We start from the raw sequence: 14,175 nt of genomic DNA, 5'->3' as shown, positions 1-14,175 counted from the left end.
AGTATATTTTTTAATGTTTTTAAAAAACATATAATTGTATATATTATAAAATGTAATTCTATATTAAGTAATTTATAATAATTTAAAGAATAAGCTTAATATTAATAGTACCTAATAAAAGATAAAATAGTATACAAGTAGGAACAAAAGATTGAAGATACCTTTCAGAGGAGATACTTTGTCAATAAATAGTAGTTACACTTTATTTACATTTTTTCAATTTATACAAATAAATCACGACACCACTGTCTTTTTAGTCTCTTTTGGAGGTGCCTTCCATTTGGAAATGAGAGTTGAGTAATAAGGTTAGCACTCCATAATAGGATGAGAAGAGAGTTGGGAGTTATAAACGTTATTAATCATTTTTGGTTATCGACAGTTAGAAATGACTGTGGTCAGAAGAACTAGTAGAAGATTAATCATAGATTTAAAATCATCTAAGAATTTAGAAATAACACTTTCCAAGTTTAATGATGAAGAATCGCGACATTTATTTTCAGTAGTGTCATTACCAATCACATCTGCGTAGGATTTATTACGTGTATAATGTATATGTACGCACCTATATGAACAATTTGTTGGTTGGCTGCTGAGATGGGTATCAAAATGTCGGGATTGATTTTTGTGATGATAAAAGACTTGTTTTGAATTTAAAGGATATCTGAGTTGTGATTGGAATTTTATTTATAAATATTGCATATTTTATAATTATCAAGATGATTTCCATTGCATACATAGCGCACAAATGGTAGGAGACCCGCGTAGTTTGGTACACGATAGTGTGCAATGATTTTCACTGTACTTAGCACATTAAGCAGAATAGGATCAGTAGCTTAACCCAATCACTTTATACACTAGAGAATTTGTCGTTGCTTGCATGGTGCTTGTATTTTTACTTTTATATGAGATATTGAAGTTAAATAAAAAAAAAATATTATTAATGTTTTTTATCTAATTAGTAGTTCAAGGTATGTACTTTTCTAACGAAATGGTTCTTCTAATGCTAAACTAATTTCGGAAATAAGAATCAACAGATGGATATTTCTTACTGGTACTCTGAAAGCTTTGTTAAATTATACAATTTAAAATTACAAATTTACAAATTTACAAATTCAACATGGCTTTTATTTAGAAAATTAATTTATTTCTCTGAAATTTTCTAAAGTATTGGATTGAAAAATGAACTACTTATGACTTTGTATTTTATTTTCAACCCTTAGATTTACTTACTGAATATTTTACAATTTTTTAGCTACATAGGTAATTTCCAAATTTTTGTGATTTTGACAGATGTTATCAAAATTTGAACATCAAATGTTAATTAAAAAAAAAAAAAATGTATCTATCTATCTAATATGAGGGACTTTTTATCTTACAAAATTATAATAACTCAAAAGTTTCAAATTATTTTGAATAATATATTATGTATATAAATATAAATATAGGTATACAATATGTTTCAATTTAAACATTTTACAAAAATGTCATTTATCTACCCTTATTCGTTTTTGAATTCTATCAAAAATCAAAATAAATTTTGTCAAAAACTGGTTTTCCCATTTTTCTTTACATAATTGTTGAATCGTATTGATTATATTTATATATAACTCATTGTTCCTCTAATCTTAAATATATTTGTATAGAATAAATAATAAGTCTATAAAATAAAAAATAATATCCAATTTTTAACAATTTATAAAATGTAATACTTATAATACAGTTTACTATAAAAACTTAAGTACTAAATAAGTTTATAAAACAATACAATGATTAACGTAATAAACATATGTCATAATTTAAATTAAATTATATTAATATAGAATTTACCTAATTCAGTAATTCATCATTTTTTTTATAATATGTCCTTAAATAAAAAAAAATTATTAATGTCACCTTTTAGGACTCTGATTTTAATATTTTTATTCTGTTACTTACAAAAAATTAAAATCGTCTGCTTTTATTTTTTTAGTTTATATGTAAATCATAAAAATTGTTAAAATTTATAAATATTAAATATATTCCTTTTCCCTATGTATAGAGAATTATTATTAACTAGTAATATTGATTCAAAAACTATACTAGTAAGTTAGTAAAGGATAACATTAAATAAAAATATATATTTTTATTAGAAAATATCTAAAAAAAAATTAGTGTTGATAGAGAGATCAATTTAGTGATCACAGTGACTTTTAACTGCTTTTAAAATTTGTATCAGGTTTCACTAAATCATACCTAAAATACGATTTTAGTTATTATCTGTGAAACAAATATTTCATGCACATAAAGGGAATATAAATGTTCGATGTTTACGTTTAGTTCAAATGTTTGATCAACGTAAAATTCTAAAATTGTGATTAGTATATGAGTAAAGTATATTAGTATAAAATATATTTTATAATATACTATAGTATATTAGTAAGTTCTATAAAACTATGATCTTTTAAATTTAAAACAAAAAATTATTTATTTTATGACACAAAATTTGAAGATAAATATAAAGATATCAATCTTTGTACAATTACATACTTGAAAATTGAAGTAGGTAGTTATAGTTAATACTTTAAAACATTATAATGAATACGAGGTTTAACTCTCAATTTAAGTATGCATAGTAAACATAAGTATTTAAAATAATATTAAGCTCTTGGTTCTGATAAATTATTTTTGGTTATTTTATAAGACTCGATCTATATCTTGGTGGTCAGTGGCATGCACAGCTTTTTTGAATGGGAGGGGATATTCATTTTGATCTACGAGCGAAATCTTAAATTTTAAACCTAAATTTTTTTTCATGTAAACAATAAATCATTGCAAAAAAATCCAAAGGGGGGATATGACACCCTGATCCCCCCCGTGAGCACGCCACTGATGGTGGTACGACGTATATTCTATTCGTATATGTAGAAATTGGCTCGATATAGGCACTTAACCCCAAAATAATATACCAAGTTATTTGAACCTTATTAGATTTTTTTCTCCGAAAAGATAACTTTTTTTAAGCAATACATTTATATTTTTTCTGATGCAACAAATATATTAAATAATACTTTATAAAACTTATTAATTAATTAAAATGTCATTAAAATAGTCGATAGTAATATTTAGTTCTACAATATACACTGTCTTTCCGTAACTTACAATAGAAATTATAAACTATACTTAAAACCTCCATTATTAAGATTTAAGACTACGTTGTTTCTTTTGCTGTCCACATGTGTTTGGATTTACAGTAAAGAATCCTAAAAATATTTAAAACAAATATAAATTTTTATCATTTACATAATATTAATATATAAGTATTATATTACTCACATAAATAATATTAATAAAGGAAAAGTTAAAATTATATTTAACAAAAACACAGCACTGGGAAAATATTCAAATGTTAAATGATACGTTTCACTGTACAATGATACTACTACGAATGACATAATTGTGCTCATTAGTCCTTGGACGGAGTTTATTCGACCTAATATATATAAATAATAATAACGCAACATTAAAATCAAATTAAAAACGCCAACACAAATACAGTTTCAAATATAATACTAGAATATATAATATATGTATAATAAACCTACCAAGTTTTTCGTTATCTACGATTTTAGATGTTAATGAAGTCGAAATAGTGAGTGCAGTTCCGTGGAAAAAGTCAACCAATGGAACTATAAATAATAATTTAAATATCAATGATCACTACAATGTAAAATGTTTAGTTACATGCATTATGATTGATTTTTTAAATTTACTTATATATAATTGCCAAGGTTCGGCAACAAAAACGTAACACACTGCAGCGAGGATATCAAAAGTACATGCAATATAACCAATAATTGCATCGTTTATTTTCAGACGGTAGCTCAACACAGTTACAGAAAACAAAGTACCTAGAATATAAATTCAGAATTATGGTTAATCATCATGATTAAATAAACAAGATAATATTATAATTATGCAACATTATGGTTGAGTAGATATCTGACGAAGTGCAGATGACCGATACTACACCTAGGTATATCGAATTTATTTTCATTTTTAATTGGTATCAAAATTATTTAAATACATGCAAAATTATAAAATATATTTATGTAATAATACGATTCAAATATTAAAGTTATTCCTATTGGTTATATTTTATACAATATTTGAAACCGAGATATGTATACAAAGCGTGTTGATTGCTTTTAAATAAAATCTGGTGGATATTGAAGAATGAAGATTCAAAATTATTGAACTAACTATAATAAGTATTAAACTACAGTAATTAATGAGCACCGTTAATATTATTATCATTATATATTTATACGCATATATATATATATATGATTAGTTAATTATAATATTAATATATAATAATTAATAAATACATAAAACTAACCTAGGTTTAAGTAGTTACCTACATAATTTATATAAATTTAACTTAAATACATTGTTATAAATTATAATTTTCATATTATATTTTTTTTCCTTATACTATTATAGCATATAAATGTATAACTCGACTTTTTTTTGTAGTGATACCTACTGTTTTATTTTTGACGAGTTTGTTACATAATTTATATTGATAAAAGATTCTTTCATGACGAACGATGCAATATGTTAAATACTACCATCAAGTACCTAATTACATTTTTTTTTTATTATAAGTCTATGAATAAATTTAAGAACTATTTAATTTTTCATATCATATTTTGTTATATAATTATTTAACGTACAAAATGTCAACAAAATATTGTGATAAATTCTCGAAAATAAAAAATAATAGTTCCTTGTATTTCTTTCAATATTGCCTGTTCGCGATAAATTAATCTCCTTGTATACATATTTTTCTGACAACTTAGCATTTCAAAGAAATAGGATTTGTGTATACATTTATAATCGGTTTATTTTGAGGTCATTCACTGCAGCTTTGAAAAATGTGTTGATTATTTTTAATTTCACTTAAAATTTTTTATATATTATCATTTTATCAATAAAATACGGGTCTCGACGACAAATTATGACAAATTTCATCTAACCAAAAAATGTTGCGAAATTTGTAGTTACAGATTCGTTTAATATAGAATAATCAATTCTATAATAATTATAAGATTTAACACACGTATTATATTGAATAGTTCATATTTTGTATTAATAAATTTATAAAAATATGTAAACATAATTTATTTTACAAAGAAATTTTAAATTAACATTTGTACGAAATTAAATATTTAAATGAAGAGAAGTAACGACCTTAGTTTTTTTGGTATAATTTGAACATTTTGTTTGAATACTTCAAATTTAATTTTATTTGATAGACATAATAACATTTTTAAATAAAATTAGATTAATTTTATGGTATAAAGTTGTTATCATACAATTACATTTTCACACCGTACTGTGTTAAGTCGAGATATTGACGACTCGAAAGTTAATTATAATAATATTATGTGATATAAATATTGTATCTATTATAATAATTAAATATGAGTAATAATATATTAAATGCAATGTTTTTGGCTAAAATTTATTCAACATACTGTATAATTAATATGTAGTAGTAAAATAAATTATTATAGTATTTCATAAAATATACTTAGTGTTATATTACAGCTCACACACCTTATTTGCTCGGCATCGTTTTTCATCGTTTTAAGCGTTGAAAACAAATTTTAAATACGTCACACATTACATTGACGAGATTTAACCCAACACATAAATACTACTGTAAAATTGAACAGTTCCCTAATTCTCTCCTTTTTATAGAGTAAAACAACAAATAATTTCAAAATAATTTTCTAATACCAATATATTTTTTTACATAATATTTTTAAACATAATAATATAAAAACATATTAAATCATATTATAATATATAGATAATAGACGTACCTTACTATATATGCAACTATTATGTTATAATTATTTTACTAAATTAATTATTATTACTTACCAATAAAAATCATCAACATTTTGTAAGCAGCAAAATAACTGTATTGTACTTCATACCATTTAAATTTATACCTCATAAATAAATATGTAACAGCATATTCTCCTGAAATAATGAAACATCAATTTAAGCTGAATTATGAAAATTAAATTCAAAGGATTCAAATAAACTAGATGGAAATAAATAAATATTTTTAAAAAGTGCAAAAAATTTTCAGGAAACTATGAAACAACGCCTTAAAAATTTTGATTTAAGTGTACGGGAGGATTTTGATTATAATTTATATTAAGTACACACATTTTCCGTATTTTTCTGAATGACTATTATTAGTTTTTTTTTTTTTTTAACCGAATTACTATCTACTACATTAGTGATTCAAAAGACTTATTCCAATTTCAGCTATTTTTATTTATTTTCAAACTATGGTAAGGAGAATTGAAAAATAATGTGTTTCTAATATTAAATATAACCCAAATGGTCAATGGTCACCCATGATACATCTCTATTGTATTATTCTTTTATTTGCCCATCTAACAAACAGCTGTTTAGTAATCATTACAAACGCTTATAACTCACAAAACACGTTTGTTAGCAATGGAAATAAAATTAAACTTGAATATCTTATCTATACAGTGGTATATCGTATACCAGGAGCGGCAGAACAGTCGATCCCGATCGACCAGTCGATCTCGGATAATTTCAAAGTCGATCATGTTAGAACTTATTTTTAGGGCCACGCGCTCTATATGTTTCTTAATAATTATAGTTATTCAGTGATAAAAACAATTTTATGAAAGTCGATTTTTAAAGGTGAAGATATTTTTAGTTGATCGTGACCAAAAAAAGTTTGGCCACCCCTGTCGTATACCATTGTTTACCAACAATTTATTGTTATTACTTATTGAGCTTTATCTAGCTTTATATAGTTTTTATATAGCTTAAATCAGGTGAAGACTTTTTAATCATCCTGTCGTAGCTTTAAACATTAATTAACTTGTCCATATTATATTTAACTATAAACTAATACTAGGCAAGACTATTATATTTAAAAATAGTTTAAACTAAATTTAACTTGAAAGTTAATTTTCATTTTTATTAATTGAAAAAACACTAATGTAACTTTAAAATTATTCTTTTTCTTATCATTATTATTCATAGTGAAAATGAAAACATTTTTTTTTAGGTAACTTATATTTTATGATATACAGAATAGGGTACAAAATTATATTTATTTTATGATTCATTACTTTATGCTTACAGAATATTACAGCGTGTACCAGGACTATTTAATAAATATAGTAATATTTGTATGTTAAACATATAGTCCTGTTACATCTTATATATAATTACTTATAGATTTTTATATATTAATTGTTTTATTTTAAGACTCAATATATTACAGACAAGTAATGGGAATTGATATACCACAAATATAAGGACTAAACACATATAAAAATATTTAAAATTTATTATAATATTTAAATCTATTTATTTATTTATTTTTTTTTTTTTGACTTGGAAAAATGGGAATAAAAATGTATAAACGTGCATTTATGTGTAATTTTTTGTAATTGAAAATATTTTATAATAATAATTAATAACTATAGAAAATATAATAGGATAGATTATGAGTTTTTCACTATTGAGTATTGCAACTTATAAATTTTTGGATAAAATAGTTTTTTATAATATACCTAATATTATTAATATTTATCAATATATTATTAAAACATGATGACTTACCTTCAATTCTTCCCACTAAAACAGCTTGCAACAATAGTATTGCTACTAACGTAATTGAATGGTTTTTACCGCTCCCTTTAAATGCACTTAAATAACTTTCCATAAAATATTTTGGTTTCAGCCAAACAACGTTTTTGTCGTAAGGCTTAGAAGTGTCATTGATCAATATTATACAAACTGTAAATGCTATCAAATTTAACATAATAGGTACCAAAAAGGCTCCATAAAATCCTAGACCAACATTTAAAAACCCAGCTAGCCCTGTTCCAACTAAAGTACTAATAGTGTAAGTTGCATTTATTATCCCGAATTTTAATGTTTTGGACTCGTTTGTAGTAGTATCTGATATATACGATATTACACCTACCCAGAACGTATTTCGAGCACCAAATAAACCTGGTGTTATGGCTTCAAAAAGTGCAGCGATTTGAGGAGGCCAATTCCAAAAATAAACATTTAATATGCATAAACTATCAGTTAATACTTGACCTATAATCGGTAGTAAAATTAATGGTTTACGACGTCTGCCATGACTGTCACTCCATGGACCTGAAATTAATTTTATTTATATTGTATTAACAAATAGTATATAGTACCAAAATAAACTTAAACACAAGATATACATGCATTATATAAATAAATTGAATGCTTAACATTTTATGGTGTTTGCAATTAATAATAAAAAATATATTGATAATAATATCATGAGAACTAAGACCTTAGTTAATGAATATAAAATAACTAAATCGATTGATTTAAATTTAAATAATATTGTAAACCAAAATACTCAGAACATGATCTTTGACCTACTCTTATACAAACAGTTAAAACACATTTTTGTTCATTGAGTACCCATAAAACATCATATTATTGTTAATATTTTCAAGGTGATATTAAAAATTAAAAATGGATAAAATATTAATCATGTAATAGTATATAGATACCTTTCTCTAACGGAGAACTATTAAATAAAATTAAAACAAAAATTGTATCTTATTATCTGTTCATTTTTATTTTTAACTAAAAAACTTATATCTGCGAATAATGTATAGAATACATGAATACATTATAGATATTAAAAAATATACAAAAAAAAAACAGTATTTTAATATGCAGGTATGTAAGAATCGCGACCACAGCTGACACAATGAAGCCCAACGAATATTACGATTATCATAACTGTATTCCGTTTTAATAAATTACTTATTATACTTTAGAGGTATTCCGTTCGTAAACGTATTTGATATTGTTAAAAAATACCAACTCGGCCAGAGCGCTGTAGCATTGTTGGAGTTTTAGGTAAAACATGATTCCATACGGTCCATATCAACAAAAGAAGTTGTACACACTTTAAGGCATACAATTCCATAAGTGTTGTACTTAAAATTTTAGTGTTATGTTGTCAAATTTCTATAAGGTTACGTAGGTATTTAACTTAGCTATAATTTTGTACATACGTACGTTTTTTACACAGAAATAAGATCAGCATCTAAAGAATGTTTCAATCAAGTGATCTTAACCGAAAAATAACGTTAACATCACACAAATCAACGAATATAACGATTTTAATAGTTGAGTAGTATAAAATATTTATACAGTTTATGCTATTCAATTTATTCAATTAGGTAACAAATTTTTAAGTTTTTAAATTTTTCAAGTTTATCAACATTTTTGATGACGTCATTATTTATGGAAATTAAACGAATCGACAATAATAAATAATAAATAGTGACATAATTCAGAAAAATTGTACATACTCGTATTGTTTTTTTTTGTGGGGGCGGGGGGTCATTTTAACAATACATTGTTTTATTTAAATCGAACGGAATCGTTTTCCTAAAAAGGTAAAACACACCGACTTTATCGAGAGTTTTTAATCGCATGAATACGTCGTACCATTGATTATAAACACTTGTATTTATAATATGGTCGTACCGTATACTATTAATTACCTCAGTGTTCATTTCATACTTATCATAATGTTTACACATTGTTGCTATTATTATTATTTATTATAACTGAACATAGCTAAACGGTATCTAAACCTAACAATAATATTTTATTACAAAATACTAGCGGTTCCCAACCCATAGGCCGCAGTCCACAAATGGACCGCGAGCAGCATGCTACTGTACCTTTATGATACTGAACCATTTAATACTAAATAGTATATATTATATATATATATATATATTTAAAATAATAGGTACCTATTTTTATATACCTAATAACATTATTGGTTATAATAATATTTAATCAATATTAACTTGTAATAGTGTACATTAAAAAAAGTGTACCTACAATATTATTAACGGTACCGAACGTTTGAATGTATTTTTATCTCATATACTATAGGTATATGTGTGCTATTAGTAGCGGGCCTCAAAGATCCTTTTTTAGAAAATTTGTGGTCCACACGACCAAAAAGGTGGGAACCGCTGCAATATAATACTATTAAAATATTTAAAAAAAAAAATTAATTAAATATTTTTATACTATATCGATGATTATGTTGTATTTTCGACGGTGACGCCGCCGACTTACCCGCAAGTATGATCAACACGATGGGAATGGTGTACTGTATGAACGCTTTCCACGAGTAGATGACGGACACGACGTGCTGAGCTTGCGCCTCGCCGCCGGTGCAGTCGCCGAACGGCACGGACGAGTTGCACGCCTTCCGCAGCAACAGGTTGTTCTGGAAAAACGCGGACATGGCCAGCGACGCCGAATACAGGAGCGTCACGATTTCCACGTAACATCCCATGACTCTGTATCGTTCGTCCTGTGTGGCGGTCACCGAGAGAGTAAAAGACGTTTACCTATCCGCTCCGGTCACGCGGTGCACGCGTATTAACAATATATAATAATATTATAGACGAGTGTTCGGCGTCGGTGGCTTTTCGTCCACTCGAGATCACGTCTTATTGCCTATGATTATTAATTATTATCATTGTAGTGTGCACACCGTCCGACAGCGGTTTTTTTTTTTTATCGCTTATCTGTCATCGTTCATCGGTTGTTGACTGTCATCATCGTCGTCAATAACCGTCCGTCCGTCGCCGTCGTCGTCGTAATAACTAATAGCCGTCTGTCGCCGTCGTCGCCGTCGTCGTCGTTGTCAGCCAAACTTTTCCTCTCCCACCCACACTATGTGCGTGTGTTACAATAACACAATGTTTTAACGAGTATATTATTATAACTATTATATAGGTATCTCGTCTGTACAGGGTGATCATCCGCGCTCACTCCTCCGATTTTATCTCCAACAATGGACATATTTATTTTCATACTTAGAGTTTTTAATCATACGACAATCGAACTTTTAACTTTTGTATAATATGGTCATATGGATTATAGTTTAGAAATACAATAAACGATTATAACAGTTTGAAAATAATCGTAATTAATAATAATCTATACAATTTTTTTATTTACAAAAGTTGACTGAACACAATACTGAGTGCCTACTAAATGAAATATTGCATATTATGTTTTTAATTTTCTAGAAATTTAAGAATCGCCTGTCTTATAATTTACAATTGAAAAAAATGATGGTTCTTGTTTGAAAAAATGAAATTTGTACCACTACAAAATGCTTGTTAAATGGTATAAAAAAGCAATGTAGCTATTTGAAACATAATGATCATTAAATAAATACAATTATTAACATATTCAAAAAAAAAAAAATTATTTAAATAAATTCATAGTTAAAGAAAAATAGGAATAAGCAATTATTATGCTGAGTGAATTACGCTGTATTGAATTATATTTTTCTCAGAGCTAAGATATCAATAATTTGCCGTTATAGTAATAATGCAGTGACATTAAACAACACGTTAGGATGATACGACAGCGGTAACAATATAATAAACTCTCTTTATTATCTTGCCTCATCGCTGAATGTAGGAGCACCATTTATACAGTCTTTACATTTATTTTTTCTAAATGTTGATTCTTCTTCTTAGGTATATTTCTTGAACATTATATAAGTGTTATGATATAATCCTCCCAAAATTCTTTCAAAAGTTGAATTATCTTAACACGTTCTGTATATATTTTCTTGTCGATTTTATGTACTAAAAATAAAACAACGATTAATTATTTCAATGTTACTTAATATTATTTTGTAATATAGTTATTATAAAGATAACAGTTTTAAAAATTGGAGTAATTCTCCAAGAAGAACGACTGCTAATTGACTATGGTAAGCTATTAGTAAATAATTTAGAATTTCGTACAAAATTTATTTTCAGATTCGTGGATCGCACATTCGCACAGCATCATCAATGTCATCATCGATGTCGTCGTCGTTTCACAAAAGTAAAGTCGGATGTCCGCTCGTAGTTGGACGCAACATGTATTTTATTAACAAAATATATATACCACAAACATTTTACAACGTTTTATAGTGGATATTTACTTGCGTAACATTATACTGAATACGTCTTCTATAATATACCTACCTAGTACGTATAATATACGAGTATATTATAATTGTGAATTTTTGTTAGTGTAAGAAAGAGAAAGATATACCTGACCTCTACATTTCGAATCTGCGGGTTAAGTGAAAGGGTTTTTTTCTACGAATCCAATTTTTCTGTTTTTTTGATCTTTTTTTTAACCTGATGCCTATATAAACCACATTAATGCATCAATCCTTGGACATTGTACACCAAACGTGTTCCAACTATACTAATATAACGTAGTAGTCGAGGCTCGAGGTTAGTTAGTACCGTTAGTGCCGTAACTACCCTCCGTGGCGGCATTGGCGAATTTTATTTTGGAGCTTATTTTTGTTTAATTTCATAGGTATACCTACCTATAATCTTTATATAAACATAATAATATTATATTTTTACGTGTTAATTAAAATACTGCCATATTTTTTAAATAGTCGAATCTTAGAACCAAGTTACAATTTTTTTATTTAACTTAAACGCGGCCCTTACATTACTGCGCCCTTAGCAAGCGCCCATGTCGCCAACCTCTAGTTACGAATTATTCATATTTTTCAACACAAATTTGAGTGATTTTGATGTAATATAAAATAGAGATATAAAATTATACCTATATGTACGATTTATTATTATTTGTAACTATTTTATTTCTTGGGTGTGGATCACTCATCAATCATAAAATTAGTAATTACCTACACACACAGAAATATTGCCATTTAATAATATTATAATACCATTTTGAAAATAACCATAATTTATTTCATACGAGTATTATAATAATATCGTAAATTTAATGAAATTGAAATTTCATTATAAACTCCATTCATCATATTATAACTAATAAACGGACTAAAAGTTATCATTTTAAATTAAAAGTTTTACTTTTCACTTTAAAAAACTTTAGCATTATTATAATATAACTGTTTAAAAAAAAAAAAAAATTAAACAATAAATTTGGAAAAAAAATTATGTATTTATGTATTTATATCAATATATGATATAATATTTAAAAATATTTCAACAGTATAAAAGCTCTAATTCGGCCAGTTTCCCACCTTGCGTCTTTTTCTTAATATGTTTCATAGATCTAATATCTGATAAGTGACAATAGAAATGCATGTTTGGGTTGATCTTCTAATGTTTGATTTTTTTTTAACAAAAAGGTATCTAAAAATAGTTTATTTGTGTGTGATATAAATTTCATCCATATTTCCGATATTTTACTTTATATTTTTATATTTATTTATTGTTGTATAGTTTATAAATATTTTTTACGATATATTACTATTTAATTACGTATTTGTTAATGTATGGTTATAATTTAGTGGTACGTTTCAAGCAATAAACATAATATAATATGAGCTATTAATTAAATAGGTAGTAAATAATATAAAACAAATAATAACGGACTCGATTCCTTTCACGAAGTAACGAAAAAAGACACAATGCATTGGGTTAGGTTAAGCATGGGTTTAAAATTATTCACCTAGTGAATTTGAAATAATTAAAAATAATTAATTTTAATCCTAGGTACCTACCAGTGAGGATGCAGTGTGCCGTCCACTGTCTAAGTGTCGTTGACTAAATCAAGCACTTGCGATTCGATGAAAAATAAACGGGAATAAACGTTGCGGTCGTGCGTCTTCGACACTCTTCGTATACAAAAATAAAATATTATCACTTATAAGTTATAACTTCATAATATGCATATCGTTATAGATCTGACGGTGTTGTACCACGATCAATACTTAATAGTTGCATACAGAGTTTTATTATTACATATTGAATATTCATAATTTTAATACTTAGGTAACTAAATTTTGACCACCACTATCATTCTAACAAACGATCAAACTGGATTAATTAGGTATAAATTTAGAAATCGTCTATTAGGTAATAATGGCAACATCATAGTATATTTAACTGTGAAACATTTCGACAATTATGCATTTATATTGTATTATGTGTATCCATATTAATAAATATTAGAGTAGGTTTGTATTCATAAAAAATTAATCAAGATGCAACCTGTAATGTTTACTAA

General features: G+C 26.1%; 1 protein-coding gene across 3 annotated transcripts in view; it reads right to left on the bottom strand.

Annotated features, from left to right (window-relative positions):
• Nucleotides 1-1,396: 1,396 nt before the first annotated feature.
• LOC114130430 (proton-coupled folate transporter-like) overlaps nt 1,397-14,175 on the bottom strand; it is a 33,342-nt gene continuing 20,563 nt past the window's right edge. Inside the window, exons 1-7 of one of the 3 annotated variants that reach the window (XM_050198207.1) lie at nt 10,216-11,015; nt 7,672-8,220; nt 5,932-6,033; nt 3,750-3,887; nt 3,582-3,665; nt 3,313-3,469; nt 2,471-3,239 (exon numbers count right to left, since the gene is read on the bottom strand). In XM_050198207.1, the coding sequence (XP_050054164.1) occupies nt 3,188-3,239; nt 3,313-3,469; nt 3,582-3,665; nt 3,750-3,887; nt 5,932-6,033; nt 7,672-8,220; nt 10,216-10,438 (1,305 nt within the window). In that variant the 5' untranslated portion in view covers nt 10,439-11,015 and the 3' untranslated portion in view covers nt 2,471-3,187. Of the gene's footprint in view, nt 1,658-2,470; nt 3,240-3,312; nt 3,470-3,581; nt 3,666-3,749; nt 3,888-5,931; nt 6,034-7,671; nt 8,221-10,215; nt 11,016-14,175 lie in introns of those variants that run through there. The other 2 variants (XM_050198208.1, XM_050198212.1) reach the window with 2 other exon arrangements.

This window comes from Aphis gossypii, chromosome 1 (assembly GCF_020184175.1).
Source record: "Aphis gossypii isolate Hap1 chromosome 1, ASM2018417v2, whole genome shotgun sequence".
NCBI lineage: Eukaryota > Metazoa > Arthropoda > Insecta > Hemiptera > Aphididae > Aphis > Aphis gossypii.
Note: the sequence above shows the minus strand (reverse complement) of the source record. Positions and strands in the feature narration are given on the sequence as shown.